The sequence below is a fragment of the Asterias amurensis genome, chromosome 9 (genome assembly GCF_032118995.1).
Source record: "Asterias amurensis chromosome 9, ASM3211899v1".
Classification (NCBI taxonomy): domain Eukaryota; kingdom Metazoa; phylum Echinodermata; class Asteroidea; order Forcipulatida; family Asteriidae; genus Asterias; species Asterias amurensis.
Window position 1 is genome coordinate 23,563,205 of NC_092656.1, and position 16,496 is coordinate 23,579,700.

Sequence of the window (16,496 nt, forward strand, 5' to 3'; positions counted from 1 at the left end):
CACAGGGTTCAAGTACTCTTTTGTTAATCCTGGCCAGCTTGAACTGGGTTGTCTCTGTCCCTAGTTTCCTGCTCTTCCCTCTCCCACCCTGATTCCTGTCCTTCCCCATCTATTCAGTACATGCTTCTTGTTGTATCCATACCTTATGTCAGTCTTCATTATTCAGGACCAGTGCTTTAGTTGTCATTATTTAGCATGTACCTGTACATGTATGCCTTTATGTAGTTTTGTTCAACATATGTTTTTATTTTGTTTTTCCTATTACTATAATCTCTTTTGCAAACACATGTATTGTTATTGTTCTTTATGAAATGGCCGAATAAGTAATAATAATAATAATAATAACAATAATAATAGAGGGGGAATTGTGATTGTTGAGTGAAGAGGAACAACATCGTCTTGCACCAATGGGTAGGCCCAAGTTGCACTAAAAGAAAAAAAAACTATAGTCAATTCCATGGAATGACCAACTTCTACGGACACTTGTTTTTACTTGTAAAATCTTTACCAGTGTTTGTATTTCCCCACAAGGTGTGCATAATAAGACTTAAAAGACCACACACAGTTTGTTGGAAATAGAGTGAAACATAGGTTGAAAAGTGAGGCAAATAGAGTGAAAACTAGGCTGGAAATACTTGTGTCGAGTATAAAGAAAGTGGTTTGTGTACAATTATACTAAGGATACGATAAGGCTAGTATTTCAAGCTACACTTGATTCATTATTATTGTAAACATAGTCTCAAATACATTAAAAATTCACTTATTCTTTCATGCTTTAAAACCGAAAAAGAAACACACTACTCCCAGTCAAGTTGTAAAGTGTGTTTGGAATGCTTACCGACGAGGCTTTCAATTTGGATTTTCATTACAGTACTTCCCAAGTTTGAGATTGTTGCAACCATGCCCCCCTTCATTTTGATTAATGCCAAGGAGTTTGATGTCCGCATATGTGCAAGGTAAGGTCATAAGTACATGTTCTTGTATTGAAAAGTAAGCATATCATGTACAGCTTTATTTTCTAAGCTCATTGCGGAGCGCCTGCTTTGCTTTTTAAATCTTCATAAGGAAGTTTGGACCTTTGAAAGATTGTCTTATTTTATAATTAGTTAGTGTGTACACTTTCAAGACGCACCTCGATACAAGTTCATTTAATGATTTGGGGTTGAACAAAGACAAATTGAGAACAGCGGGAACCAAATTGTTTAAAAATAACCTTTTTGGTCTATTATGTGATTTACTGAAGAAAAAAATACGTTGCATCCCATTACAGCAGTCACTGGCACCCCGGACAAAGATATTATTGACAAAATAAGGAGACCACCAACATTGGGCTAGATAGGTCAGTTAAGCACCCTCACTGGAGGACGTTGGCTCAAGTAAATTTGTCTCTGTTCAACCTCAAATTATTTAACATTTACCCAGTGGTTTTCCCTTGTTCCCTTCTGGTTTATTATTTGGAATTTTTTTTGTCATGTGTTTTTCCCAAGGATACTTATTACCTACTTGTGCATATAAGCCACTTGTGAATGTTAGTGGCGCATGTCTGTTACTGCTGACAACGGATTTTTTCTATCTCCCGTAACCTTATTGTCAAAAGGTTATTGGAGATAGACAAAATGCGTTGTCGGCAGTAACAGACATGCGCAGCTGAACCCCGAAGTGGCTTATTATTCCTGAATGTGGGAAATTTTCTGAGTTAGCAGAATTCACAAAAATAAATCAAAGACCAGGGCTGATTTCAGTGTGGTTTGAGATTATTCACTCATGTATTAATTAACTGATATCTTTTGATACACATGTAGGTATACCTATGGTCACCCAGTGAGAGGTGCATTCAGTGCAGACATTACAATTGAACAATATCAAAGCTGGTACAGCTACTACACAAGGGAGAGACCAGTGCTCAGATTTGAATCTGCTGTAAGTATTGTTTGTTTGTTTGTTTGTTGGAGTGTTTGTTTGTTTGTGTGTTTGTTTGTTTGTTTGTTTGTTTGTTTGTTTGTTTTTTTTGATATATTTTGGGGGTTGAACAAAGAATTGACTAGAGTGGAGTTCGAACCGTCGCACTCTACCAACTGAGGGGTTGCAGTCTCCATATTTTGTCTTTTTTTGGCTGACTGTGTTTCTTCGCGACATAAAACAAAAACCGTGAAATTCCGAGGCATGTTTGTGTGGATCATTATCTTCTACTTTTAAATTATCTATCTAACCATATGCATGTAATAACAAACGGTTTCAAACGCTTTTCAAAGACCAACTCGACCGATCCAAGGCAATGTGGTCCTTTAATCCATCCATACTCATTCACCTTCCCCCACTCCCAACCATGAATCTATAACCCTTTCCAAAAAACAACAACCAACTGTTCATAATGAAAAGACTGCTGCTGGTATAATTAAACTAAAAAATAAAAGCAAGAATATGTTGGTTCGCCTATGGTGGAAGGAATTTAGCTCGATTATTTTCTCTGTGGTTCACCAATAGACTGTCAAGGCTGCAGACTCGAGTTACACCCTCCCAAGCAACACTTCCCCTCAGGAACTAAGTATCTCTAAACAAAATTGAAACTGACTCCAAAAATGCTCTGGTGGCAAATGACAATCACTCATAACCTTGGGGATAATTCCTGCACTTTGAGATTGGAGTGAAAATATTTTCATTTCAAAGAAAACAAAAAAGGGATGATAATTGTAACCAGATTTTGAGCCAAGGGGTTGGTCCAGAAAAGAAGTGGGAGATCTCACAAGGTATCGGCTTTTGACAAGTGTCGTTTGACACATGAACAAGGAAATTCACTTGTTTGTTTTTGATGAATATTACCTTGAACTTTTGACCCTCATTACTTGTCTTAATTGGCAATTATAGGGGGATTTGAAAAGGGAAAACTAATTAAGAACACAATTGATACATGGGAAGAAAACTTGATTACTAAAAACTTGGATTATAAGTGAGTATTCCAACTTCTCAAGTTTTCATGAAAGTTTAACTTTTAACATCACAAAATCTGTAATCAGTTTAGCTGATGGGAACGGTTATTGATTTTTTGAAGTACATTCCTAGTAAACACTCTTAAAATTAATGGCAATTAACACTCAATTAGTAACAGGCATGCAACTTTTCCTCTGAACAGCAGTGAGCTGATTTCCTCTTTTTTTAATCTCAGTTTTACCATTCAAAATTGAAAAGTACTTTACAAAATCATTAAAATTTTGTAATTTCCTCTTTTTCCGGTGGAGTTACAGTGGCAAGCCTGTAGTAAAGAGTACAGTAGCTTTTGAAAAGCATTTTGATAATTTGTTCACTCTGAAGTAATGTGGTTGACCGTTTTTTATCTGAATCTGAGAAGCGTTACTGACAGTAACAATGTTTCTCAGATTGTGTATTCCAATGACGGATTATTCTTACTGCATGGACATAATTGCTCAGGATTTTCAGCGATGTTTATATAGAATTAAAACAATTTTAAAACCTGTAAAAAAAAGGTACATTTCCCTTGAACTCCTGAAAGGTTGTTCATTCATTGTAACACTCAAGTGAGTGTAAATGGTTTCTTAGTGCACATGTTTGGGATGACTTTTGACTTCAGTTAGGATTGGCTTTGAGCCCAAACTGTGAAGAAACAAGTGGGTTGTAAATCTGTCAATCGTGCCTGAGAACACACCCTCATCCTTCACTATAGTTTGTTCACCTCTTGAGTCTTTATTAATTGTCAAAGATAATTTGGATTTTTTTTTTATTTTAATATCATTCGTATATTCTTTTTTTGGTTAAGTTTTCACTGTGTAAATTGTTCCTTGTGGTTGTACAAAAGCCCTTTTGCACTTCAATAACTGCCGGCCCTTTCACACAATTGGATTGCTTTATCCCTGATTGATCTACCCTGGCAATGGGCATACCAGGGGAGTATCCACCTGAGGTTTGTAGGGCCTCCCCATGGCTCTATTTCACAGGGATAAGGGACACAGTGTGAAAAAAGCTAAAGAAAGTATTAGTTGTGTATGACAATGAAATTTCTTCCCTTGTTTTGCAGGATACGGGTGACTCTGGTTGTGGCACGGTCACAGTCAGTGGGGAAGAGCTTTATCTGAACTCCAGTGACTTTTCCATCTGGAGCAGTCAACTCAAAGTGGATGTTAATTTCACTGAAGAAGCTACAGGTAACAAAAATGGAGTATATTCAGTCTCTCATTATTTGCTTTAGTCTCATGGAATGTTTTTAACATGTGGTGCCATATTTATAGTGCACCGATATTTAGAAGTAAAAACAATTTCCATAAAAAACCTTGGAGAGTTTATGTTTTTGTTTGGTCGAGAGGACATCACATGGCCATAAATGTGTGATATAGACACAGTGAGGAGTGTTTTAACATGGCTCAAAGAATGAGTCAACAGAGGGCACTATCAGATTATTGTGCAGAACGCGCATATTTTACAACCCAGTTGAAGTCCGCCTGTATTTGGCAATTTAAGTTTGTCGTATCCATGCAAGTTTGAAACTTGCATGTGATAGTCATGAAATTTAGACGTGCAAGTTCAAAATTTGCATGAGGAGTTATTTAGTGTCAACTTGGACAAAAAATCAACCCAGAGTCAAGGCAAGGTGAGGCTAAACTGTTCTTGACTTAAAAATACTTCTAATGTTTTTAGCGGAATGCTACTGTTAAGGGAACATTAGAGAGGTTCCAATTTTCCTGGTCGCGGCAGCACCCTGCCGGTTTAAAACGGCCATTTAAGACCTTATTGTCCACTTCGTTGTTGTTCCCTTTATTGTAACATGAGAGGTAAAATATTGTTAAAGGCAGTGGACACTATTGGTAATTACTTAAAATAATTATTATCATAAAACCTCACTTGATTACGAGTTATGGGGAGAGGTTGATAGTATAAAACATTGTGAGAAGTGGCTCCATCTGAGATCATGTAGTTTTCGAGAAAGAAGTAATTTTTAATGAATTTGATTTTGAGACCTCAGAATTAGATTTTGAGGTCTTGAAATCAGGCATCTGAAAGCACACAACTTCGTGTGACAAGGGTGTTTTTTTCTTTCATTATTGTCTCGCAACTTTGACAACCGATTGAACTCAAATTTTCACAGGTTTATTATTTTATTAATATATTGAGATACACCAACTGTGAAGACTAGTCTTTGACAATTACCAATAGTGTCCACTGTCTTTAAAGAGCATTTTCTTTAATTATTCAGGGGTGACTCTCTCTGAGACCATTCTGAGCAAGAAAGGTTTGATCACCACAGATCCATTGGTTCTGGCTTTTGATGGACCATCAACCTTTAAACCTGGGATGCCATTCAATGTTGCTGTAAGTACTAAATGTCAGTCCATGGTTGACAAATATTTATTTCTCTTAAACCCCTTCAATCTTAATGCTTTTTTTTGTAAGAATTAATCGCAGGAAGAACAAAATATTACATCGTGAATTTTTGATGAAATTTTCAAAGTACTTAAAGGGAAGGTACACGTTTGGCAATTACTCAAAACAAATATTAACTTAAAAACTGACTTGGTAACGAGCATAGCAGAGCTGTTGATAGTATAAAACATTGTGGGAAATGAATCCCTCTGAAGTAATGTAGTCTTTGAGAAAGAGGTAATTCCTCACTAAAATAATAAAAGACTAGCTAGAAGTCTTTTATTCTATCTGAAAGCACACATATTCGTCCCACAAGGGTGTTTTTTCTTTCATAATTTTCTCGCAACTTCGATGACCGATTGAGCCCAAATTTTCACAGGCTTATTATTTTATGCATATGATGGGATACACCAAGTGAGAAGACTGGTCTTTGACAATTACCAATCGTGTACCTTCCCTTTAAGAGTCTTTGAAGACTTTCATTGAGACTTAATCACGGGACGAAAAAATCCAACACTTTAACAAATTTCTTATCCTTAAACAAAGTAGGTTTTCAAATAATAATCCACAAGGGAAACTGACTAGGCAATCTCAACCATATGGGGTTGAACAAAGAAAAATTAACTGTAGCAGGCTTTGAACCTAACCACCTCCAGATGTGCCGGCACTCTACCAACTGAGATATCTAGCCCTATGTTGGGGGTCTTCCTATTTTGTCATTATCTTTGTTAGGGAGTGCAATTCAGAAGCCATTCATATTCCTGCTGTAGTAAATTTTTCACTGTTCAATCCCAAATCCAAATAAGTTTGCTCAACATTTTGAAAGAGCTGTGACAAAAGGTACTAATAATATTTTACTTTAAAACCTTTTGAGTACATAATGAGGAGGATCCCCCCTCCCCTCCCGGTTTTACTTATTACGTCGCTCACCTTTGTATAGCAGTTTGGGAAGTGGGATGGGCGGAGGGGTAAAGTAAAGTTTATTGTTAACTCCCAGACCCCTCACCTAATGATGGTATAATCTAATTTGCCAACCGTTATGATGCACATACGGTAGTCTTCATTTAGGTTAAATGTGCTTGTATGAAGTACATGTAGGCTTGCTCCCAGTATGAAATAGTGTAAGTTTTTTTATAATCTGTCTCGTTGCTGTCCCAAACCAGCTGTCGGTTAACTTCTATATAGTATGAAAAAGTGTCAGTCATTATAATCTGGTGTGTTCTTGACCCATCACAGCTGTCAGTGAAGTATCCGGATGGTACACCAGCATCAGGTCAAGAAGTAACCGTTACAGCCAGGACAGGTTATACTAAAGAGATCTTCAACCAGATTTATACATCGCCTGAAGATGGCTTGATCGATGTGGCTCTTGGAGATTTGGACATCAACATTACCTCTCTGGACATCTTTGTATGTTGAACCTGTCTCTGAATCTCTTTCAAAGCAAAGATAATGTAAATTGGTTGAGGTCAAGGGTCAGGGTATCCTTTGAAGTGATGACCAGCGACATTAAAGTACATTGATATACGAAGGATGTAACCTTTTACATAATGCATTTAACTTTTCACACTATACTTCACTCTTTGCACACTTTACAAATGGGCATACCCTGGGGGAATAGCCACCCTGCTTTTCAGTAGAGGTAAGCTGTCAAAACCCAGGGGTATTCTTGAAACTTGCAACTGGAACCCCATGTCCAAGGCGTGGACAGTGTGAAAGTGTGCTTGGGTAACTGTGGGGTTACAGGGGTCGAAATTAAGTGTATTTTCATGGTAGTCAGCAGGGCTAGTAACCAATAATTTTTAGTAGCCCTGATGAGATTTTGGTAGCCCGAAAGACACATTATGTCTCGAGTCACGGCTTAAACTTTATAATACACCATAGAACAGTTCTTTGTTGTTTGTAATGATGATTGTTTTTCCACTAGCCCGTCGGGCTATCAAACTGGAAAAATCAGTAGCCCGGCTGTAAATCTGGTAGTCCCGGGCTAGCGGGCTAGTGGCAATTTCGACCCCTGGGTTAAAAATCTCCCAGGGCCTCCCCAGGGCTGTATTTCACTAGGAAGAGATACAGTGTAAAAAGTACTCGGGAGATGGTTGGGGACGTAGGGAGTAGTTTATAAATTCTTTGACTACTCAGTGATAAGTTGTAAGAAACACAACAAAAATAAAATGACACTCATTAAAATAAAAAACTTTGTTAAACATTTTGCAAAACTCTGAATTGTATTACGTACAAATCAAGAGTGGCTTTACATGAATATGGCAGAAGGAATAACAGACAAGAACCTTGTGTAAATTCTGATCTTACTTTACTGTTAATTAAGCCATCACCTCAACACGTACCATCAAGCTTAAGGTTAACACTTATTCTATATTTGTTTTAATACACAGGCCGTTGCAAATGGCTTCAAGAACTATAATTCATCTGATACAGGTTACAACTACCTGTACATCTACGACCCGATTGCCTCACTCTTTACTGAGGCTAGCTACTCCCCGAGTGGAAGCTTTGTGCAGGTTGAACCTGTTGATGAGAAGCTTAGGCCAGGCACTGAGCAACAGATCACAATTCGCTATACAGCAGACACCGAGGATGATGAAGCTATTGACTGGTACTTTGTGGTATGTTTTAGCGAATCTTTTTATTGGAACATTTATTTGCAAATTAGCCCAATTTCTTAGAGCTGCTTAAGCGCAAAAGTAGCTAAGCACACCAGAAATAGGCTTACCAGCATACTAAAACACTTTTCCAAAATACATGCACCATCTTTGACTGGTACTCTGCAAATTTGTCCTAAGCAAAAACTTGAAATTTTGAAAATCTATGAAATTTGAACCAGTGCTCTAGTTTGGCTGGCTTAAAATGGTCCTTTCTCAAAACAACCCCTAAAGCACACATAACATGAGAGTCTGCTGTTAGGGTCAGCAGTAATCCTGGGAATTTCTGTTCTGTGAAGACAAATGCAATTTCCCTTACCACAAGGTCAGAGGAACAAATAATATATCAATGGAGCTGTTAAGACAAACCATAAACATACTTTGTCCTTAGGAGATGCTGGATTGATTTAAAGACACTGGACACTATTGGTAATTGTCAAAGACCAGTGTTCTCACTTGGTGTATCCCAACAAATTCACAAAATAACAAATGTGTGAAAATTTTGACTCAATTGTTCATTAAAGTTGCAAGAGAATAATGCAAGAAAAAACACTCTTGTTGCACAACTTTGTGTGCATTGAGATGCCTTAAAAATGATTCAGGCCTGAAGTCTTTTAATATTTCGAGTTAGAAATTACTTCTTTTTCAAAAACTATGTTACTTCAGACGGAGTCGTTTCTCATAATGTTTTATCATGGAGTGTCATGGTTTTATACTGTCAACAGCTCTCTGTTGCTTGTTATCATTTAAGTTGTTATGCTAATATTTTTTTTGTAGTAACTACCAAAAGTGTCCAGTGCCTTTCACAATACAAACCCCCAGCTGTTTGATTTACTCTGCTAACCATGGAAAGCAGGATGTAGGGTTAATTCAATTATAGCCTGACACACCCTGGAAGTCCCTTACATAAAATGCAACACTTCACTGACCTTTAAGATATCTAGGGACCAGTGTTGTAGCCATGGTGGGCAGTGCTGGGCTGGCCTGCCCAGGACTCACAATTGTTTGCCCAGCACTCTGAGAAAAATACATTATGCTGCCTAGCACAGATTTCAAATATTGTCCACTTTGCATTGATCTGAGACACAGCTAATGATGAAGAGAATCAAATGTCACAGAGAAAGAACACAATGAATAGGCCATTCAACTTATTGCATGGCCCCATAACACGAACAGTTTGGGAACCTGGCCCTACTTCAGCAATCATGGCCCCATAATTAAACATGAATAATTTTGTTGATCCCCTTGCCCTTGGTAGACTACCAACAAAATTGGACATATTGCTCACCACTAAAATTGGTCTAGCTACAACCCTGCTGGGGACTTCATTATATCCTTGCTCTATGATTATATCAGGGATAAGATTTTTCAGCCTTTCATCTGAACGAGAATCTGTATCTTCCCCATAATAAAATAAGTCCGGCTCTTGGATCTAATTTTCTAGCACTGTGGATACTGTTCCCAAAAGCTTCTTTCAACAGGTACACTTTCTATCAATTCAATGTAGCTTCTAGGTTCTGGATCACAGTTTCAGACTTTTTTGCCAGCAAAAAATGTTCACCTTTGTTAATGTTCACCTTTGAAACTGGTTTCACTTCAACATTGTTCTAGTTTGTATACTTTTGGTAACTATGTGTACTTGCATTTGTAAGTTGTAGATTCTAAGTTCCAGCTCTGCAAATCTGAAATTCTTACTGTCTATGGTCTCTAAAATTGTCTTGAAAGCTACATGCTTCAGAGGGAGCCGTTTGCTAACAAGTATTTTGAGTATTTACTATTTACCAATAGTGTCCAGTGCCTTTGAAGCATTTTTGTTAAACTGTTGAATAAAATGAATGTCATTGTTTGAAATCTGAGTGTATTCTATTTTTCATCTTTTAGTTTATGTCACGAGGTGAAATTTTGCGGGTTCCTGTGGCTAATGTTGAAGAAAATGTAGCACGACGGAAAAGAGAGAGTGAGCCATATTCTTTTGATGGTAAGGAATCTGTAACTTGAAAACCTATAAATATTGACATAAAACTCATTTAAATAAAGCTTTTTAGTTCATGTTTCCTTTTTGAACTTACAGCTTGGACTGCAAATCAGGCTTCAGGCGTGATGGCATGATCTACGAAAGCACACAATTTTGTGCAAAAAAGTGTTGTTTTTTTCCCTTTATTTTCTTGCAACTTCAATGACAAAGTGAGCCCCATCTTTCACAGGTTTGTTGTTGTTATGCATATGCTGGAATACACCAAGTGAGGAATTGGTCTTTGTAATTACCAAAAGTACATGGTATACGTAATCCTGCCTTAAGACTGGTGTGGCGTGGTCTTAATTTGTTGTCACACTTTTTTATTTGCTCCTAGCCATAATTTGAGAATACCGGTCTGACAATTACCGAAAGTGTACCCTGCTTTAAAATCGCTGAAAGACCAGTCTTTTACTTGGTGTATCTCAACATATGCATAACAAAACTGATAATTTGAACTCAATTGGTTGGCGAAGTTGCGAGATAATAAGGGAAGAAAAAAACACCCTTGTGACACAAAGTTGTTTGCTTTCAGATGCTTAATTTCGGGATCTCCAAATCGAAATCTGAGGTCTCAAAATCAAATTTGCGGAAAATTACTTCTTTCTCAAAAATTATGTTACTTCAGAGGGAGCCGTTTCTCACAATGTTTTATACTATCAACAGCTATCCATTGCTTGTTACCAAGTAAGTTTTTATGCTAACAATTATTTTGGGTAATTACCAATAGTGTCCAGGGCCTTTAAACACAACGTGGTAAAGTCACAACTCCTTTTGCATTCCTGTAGAGTGTAAAACTTAATTACCCAACACCGGCCTCATTTTCATTCAGTTTCTGACTTTTTCCTCCTCAAAACTTAGACATCTTTGGTCCTGACCCCCCAGAGACTGTGAATATCACCACCCCTGGGCAGCTGCAGTCTATTCAAAAGATATTCAGAGTGTCAGCAGATATGTCACCTATAACCAGGCTACTAGTATATTACATTCGTGCCGACCAAGAGGTTGTTGCTGACAGTGTAACATTTGACGTCCTACCCGTGTTTGAGAACGAGGTACTATATGCTTGACCAAGGCATTTCTCGATTTAGAGTTATTTCAGTTTGAGCCTTTATTGATCAAAAATCAGGCCTCAATTTTGGTGTAAATTTTCACAGGACTGCATGGCTTTTAGCTAAACAAATTTTAACAGATCAAAATAAATTTTACATGGCCAAAATTGTAACGAGAAAAAACTTTCAACAGAGTTTTATGTGTAGAACTTTCAACAGAGTTTTATGTGTAGATTGTTTTCATTTGAAAGCACCTTCTTAGAGAAGATTTATCTAAACTTTAAAGCAAACTTGAAAGATAATCACCAGACTCAAGTCAGACTCGATGTTTGGTCTTCATTTTCTTTTTCAATAAACATTTTTACATAGTGAGGTATTTTTATTCAGTTGATAACTAAAGACTGCCAGACTTGTCAAGTCATGAATTTACTGACCTGCGGGTAAAGTCAGTGGTGATTGAATCTTGTATATATGTATGCCATTTAGGATGTTTAATTACTTCCCTGTAGATTACCAGGCAGTAATCGTGTATGATTATGTTGACAAGAAATTTGACTCCCAAATTTTTCAAACAAACACAACCATGCTCCAATATGTAGCTAGTGAATGCAATTCCTCGAATGACCATTGCCTTTGCAACAGACAAGAAGAACACTTCATATATAAAGAATTAAACATAGTTTGAAAGTTACTGTGGAATATTTATTTTTTTATTTTATTTTTTTCCTCAAAACCTCCAAAAATGGAATCGAATCCCCAGACTTGACAATTGTGCCGTAAGCAAGACACTTAACCATTGCTTCGTTCTTCTGATGGGACGTAAAGCCCTTGGGTCTATGTGTTGTGTAACGCATGTAAAAGAACCCAGTGCTCTTATCGAAAAAAGAGGGGGTTTGCCCCGGTGTCCTGGCTGTGGCTGCTGTATGAGCCGTAGCACCTTCTGAACCCCCAAAAGGTGCTACATAATTGGGTATCATAATTGATCATTTCAATAACCTATCTTTCTGAAAGTTTGTATATACTCCGCGCCATGAGTACCTTGTTTGGTAGATACATGCGCTACATAAGACTTCAATATTTTTATTATTACTATTATTGTTTGTGATGTGATTCCTCAGGTGACCATTGCCTTTACAAGTGATGAGAAGACCCCAGGAGGCAAGGCAACTCTCAAGCTCTCTGCTGCAGAGGGCTCTCTGTGCTCAGTAGGTATTGTCGATAAGAGTGTGTACGTCTTAGAAGACCCTGAGACCATCACCAAAGATAAAGTGAGTACAAAGATACCACTTCCTTAAGAATTAAAAAAAAACCTGTTTGTTATACCTTGGTTACACAAGTTTCATTGATCGTGAATCAATCCTGTGATGTGATACAAAAACGCATGTACCACGGCTGCATGCACAGCGCAGAGGGTAACATGGGTGTTGTTTATCGGTGTACATAACCTTGATTGTTCAAGGGAACCGTTCAGACTTTTTTTCTTATTTGAACAGAACCTCAGGAAGAATAGTAATAATAATAATACCAAGGTATAACAAAACAATTGTTTGTGCATGACCAGTACTTTAGCAGCTTGCAGATGATCGTCCAGCTACTCCAGAAGACGATCAGAACATACTGATCGAAACGTCAAGTTAAAATCAACGGTTCTTTTCAGAATCACCCCAACTCATTTAGAGATAATCATTACATGTTGTTACCTCAAACCTTTCTATTTTTAGTTATAATTGCTATTTTCAGTATCATCATCAAATAATAGACCACAAGGGAAACTGACTAGGTAAATTTGTTTTTTCCTGCTTTTGTTCAACCCTAAATCATAATTTTTGTGTACAGTTCCCCTTGTGGGTTATTATTTGATATTATGTAAATAAAAATTCACAATGAAAAAGTCTGGAATATGATTTTAAACAAGATTGATAACACATGACAAGCGTTTCCAAGTTTGATTACCCTAATACAACCTATTCTTCCCAATCCCGTATTGCAGGTTTTTGATAAAATACGAGAGACTGATCAGCATTACAACAACTATTGGACTCCTAATCAGAGCGATCATTGTCCGAATGAGTACCCCTATTGGTGGTATGGTGTTGATGGTCTCGATAGACGTCGCCGTAAGAGAACCAGTGTCCCATACTTTGGTGGGGGAAGCGTGTATGACGATTCATCAAAGGCTTTTAAGGTTAGTTGTAGGTTAAAGGCCCGGTCCCACTGCAGCGATAACGAGAACGACAACGATCACGATGCAAAGAGAACGTGTTCTATTGGTTGAATTGCTCCACGCAGAATACGCACACGCTCATTCAACCAATAGAATGCGTTATCTTTGCATCGTTATCGTTATTGTTCTCGTTATCGCTGCAGTTGGACTGGGCCTTAAGGGTCTGGGTACTTTTTGTAGGACACAAAACACAATGTCCACAGATTTACACTAAACTTACATAGGTTGAAGATAATGATAGTAGAAGGCTTCCCTAAAAATAGTACTTACTAAGGTGCTGTTAGTTTTGAGAAATGAGTAAACAAATCACAAAAACTTTTTAAGCATGTGAAAGGTATTTTTGTGACAGTGTTTTTACTCATTTCTAAAAAACTACAGCACCTCAGTAAGTAATATTTTAGGGGAAGCCTTCTACTATCATTATCTTCGAATTGTGTAAGTTTAATATAGATCTGTGGACATTGTGTTTTCTGTTACAAAAAGTACCCCAATTCTTAAACGAGCAATTCCATGAGAGTTGCACTACCAGCATGGGCAATCATTATAACCCTCTGCCCATGAAAAGCAACCGCTTTCATTTATTGGCCCCTGTAGGTCTGTAGCCAGGCTCCGTATTCTCTCCAGTTATTTTCATAGTATTTATGCCCCCAGTGTGTCCGACCCGGTTCCTTCTATCAGGGTGTTTGAGCGTGAAACCAGGCTTTCTTTCTGTTCTCACCCATAAGATGCGCTTGTTTTGCTGAGCTCCTTTGACCATAGCACAAGAACTCATAACCTTAAATTATGTAGCTTTGTGTTCTCCCATTTAAGCACTTGTTTTTCCTTATCTACTTTCATTTGTGCCGTCAGGATATGGGATTACTCTTCCTTACCAATCTCAAGGTGGAAACTCGGCCTTGTAACACTGGTAAGAAAAACCTGTCTTTCAATAATTGTTTAACTGATGTTTTGTTTAAAGGGAGAATAGCTTTTGTAAATATTTGTAACAACCTTGTTAATTTGTCCAAATTGATCTGTCTTAGAATTTTTTTCCATATCACCTGTTTTAACAATTAAGTGCTTTTTACTTGGGAAAAGGTGTGTTTCTTCTAATGACAACACGTTTTTATGTGCTTACTTGGGAAAAGGTGTGTTTCTTCTAATGACAACACGTTTTTATGTGCTTGTATCAAGCTTGATATTCTTCCTATTGTACTAACTTAAGCCTGATTTCCGATTTTTGTGCCCTTGGGACAATCAGAAAAACTGTTTAAAAGGCCTGATCTGTAAACTCAAACACTTGGCTGATTGGGATTTTGGATCTTAAGATCAACCTTATTTTATTCTAAATCTTTTTCTATCCAATGATGGTAAGCTTTGGTATGGAGGGTGAATATGGACAAAACTACAGATTAATAACAAATGACCTTCGTGCTCGAGCTTATGTGTTTTTCTGTGAGCAAGCTTGGGCGCCTACACAAATGGTAAAGAAGAGGGGGTACGAGTGCAGGGAACGTAGCCCCCCCCCCCTACGAAACGTTCATATTGTGTAAAAACATCATTTTCCTTGACGAAGCAATCAGGATGTCCTACTTTCCAACCATGATGCAAGAAAGTTTGCTTCGCTTTCACAGTTCATAACAGCTTTACAACGAGAACATATCTAACCGGCACTTGTTGAACAATTTGATGTTGCATTTTGGTGTGTAATAGGTCAACACCCAGTGGCACTACCTTATTACTCTGAAGCTGATGGGGCTGGTGGTTTAGATGATGTAGGTTTTGGGGGAGGTGCTGAGCAAGATTTGGCGGCTTCAGTAAGAAGTATCTTCCCAGAAACCTGGCTATGGAAGCTTGTCAGAATAGGGTAGGTTGTGTTCAATCGTTTCTAAAATAAAATCGTTTTTTTTTGCTAGGAATTCCTTGAAAAGTAACAGAATTGGTTGTGGAAAACAAATCAGGTATTTTTGATTTTTCGATCACAAGTTTATTTTTTGGGTTTCTTGAGATACACACTTGGAAGATTGTGGCATGAATTCGTTATTTTTGATCAGCTATTGCATGGGGGACAGTCATCTAACTTTCAATTGGTACAGGCCTCTGGAAATGTAACATTTTCAATCATGAATTTGTTTAAATAGTAATAACAATGTTGTCAAATTAGTTTGGCTTTTTTTAACAACATTTAAAATTACCTTGCCATCTGTCCAAATGACATCTAAATTTTAATGTCTTCTTTATGGTCTCAAATGTGTTTTGAAATACAGCTTAGAGATGACTCCCCCCCCCCCCCCCGCCCCACTGGTAAAATATAAACTTAAGCTTTGCTCTTGAAGGGGGCACTTCTAGGGGGAAAATTTAAGTTTTGTCTCGGAACCTTGCAATGGACACCACAGCAAAAGCACAGGGCATCACTGGGTTGATTCATGCCTGATGTTGGTTTTCCATCACCAGTTGATCTTGTTTTCTTGTTGTAAATCAGGAGTAGAAGCAGAGTGTGGGTTGGAATCCCCAGCCGTGACACCTGTGTCCTTAAGCAAGACACTTAACCATTGCTTCATCCTTCGGATGGGACGTAAAGCCATTGGTCCCCCCATTTGTTGTGTATCGCATGTAAAAGAACCCAGTGCACTTATAGAAAAGAGGAGGGGTTCGCCTCGATGTTCCTGGGTGAGGCTGCTGTATGCGCCGTAGCATCTTGTACACCCTTATAAAGTGCTAAATAGTTGGGTCTCAGAATTCATCACTGCAATAACCTATTTCTCTGAAAGTTTTTATTTATACTCAGGGCCTTGGTTACCTTGTTTGGTAGATAAATGTACGTTATATAAGACTTCAATATTATTATTATTATTAAATTTTTAAAACCAGTGAAAGTGGAGAAGGTGAGATTGACCTTGATGTGCCACACACCATCACAGACTGGAAGAGCAATGGATTCTGCACCTCCACACAGTCTGGTTTTGGTATTTCAGAAACCAGCACCCTACGCGCCTTCCAGCCATTCTTTGTCTCCTTGACTCTCCCGTATTCTATCATCCGTGGTGAAGAGGTCCCAATTAAAGCTACTGTGTTCAACTACTTGTCTGAGGAGTGCCTTGTGGTAAGGGAACTTATTTCTTAAATATTTTTGAAATATATTTTGTATGCAAGTTCACCCGAATAGAGCTCACTTGAGCCACCCTTGGATGGGGGCT

General features: G+C 37.9%; 1 protein-coding gene across 2 annotated transcripts in view; it reads left to right on the forward strand.

Annotated features, from left to right (window-relative positions):
* The window catches only part of LOC139941409 (alpha-2-macroglobulin-like), a 74,325-nt gene that overhangs the window by 16,274 nt on the left and 41,555 nt on the right, over positions 1–16,496 (forward strand). For both annotated transcript variants that reach the window (XM_071937884.1, XM_071937885.1), the window contains exons 6-18: positions 872–956; positions 1,803–1,920; positions 4,031–4,157; positions 5,204–5,319; positions 6,607–6,780; positions 7,764–7,994; positions 9,912–10,008; positions 10,906–11,099; positions 12,215–12,364; positions 13,087–13,281; positions 14,170–14,227; positions 15,013–15,166; positions 16,171–16,402. In XM_071937884.1, the coding sequence (XP_071793985.1) occupies positions 872–956; positions 1,803–1,920; positions 4,031–4,157; positions 5,204–5,319; positions 6,607–6,780; positions 7,764–7,994; positions 9,912–10,008; positions 10,906–11,099; positions 12,215–12,364; positions 13,087–13,281; positions 14,170–14,227; positions 15,013–15,166; positions 16,171–16,402 (1,931 nt within the window). The remainder of the gene's footprint in view (positions 1–871; positions 957–1,802; positions 1,921–4,030; positions 4,158–5,203; positions 5,320–6,606; positions 6,781–7,763; positions 7,995–9,911; positions 10,009–10,905; positions 11,100–12,214; positions 12,365–13,086; positions 13,282–14,169; positions 14,228–15,012; positions 15,167–16,170; positions 16,403–16,496) is intronic.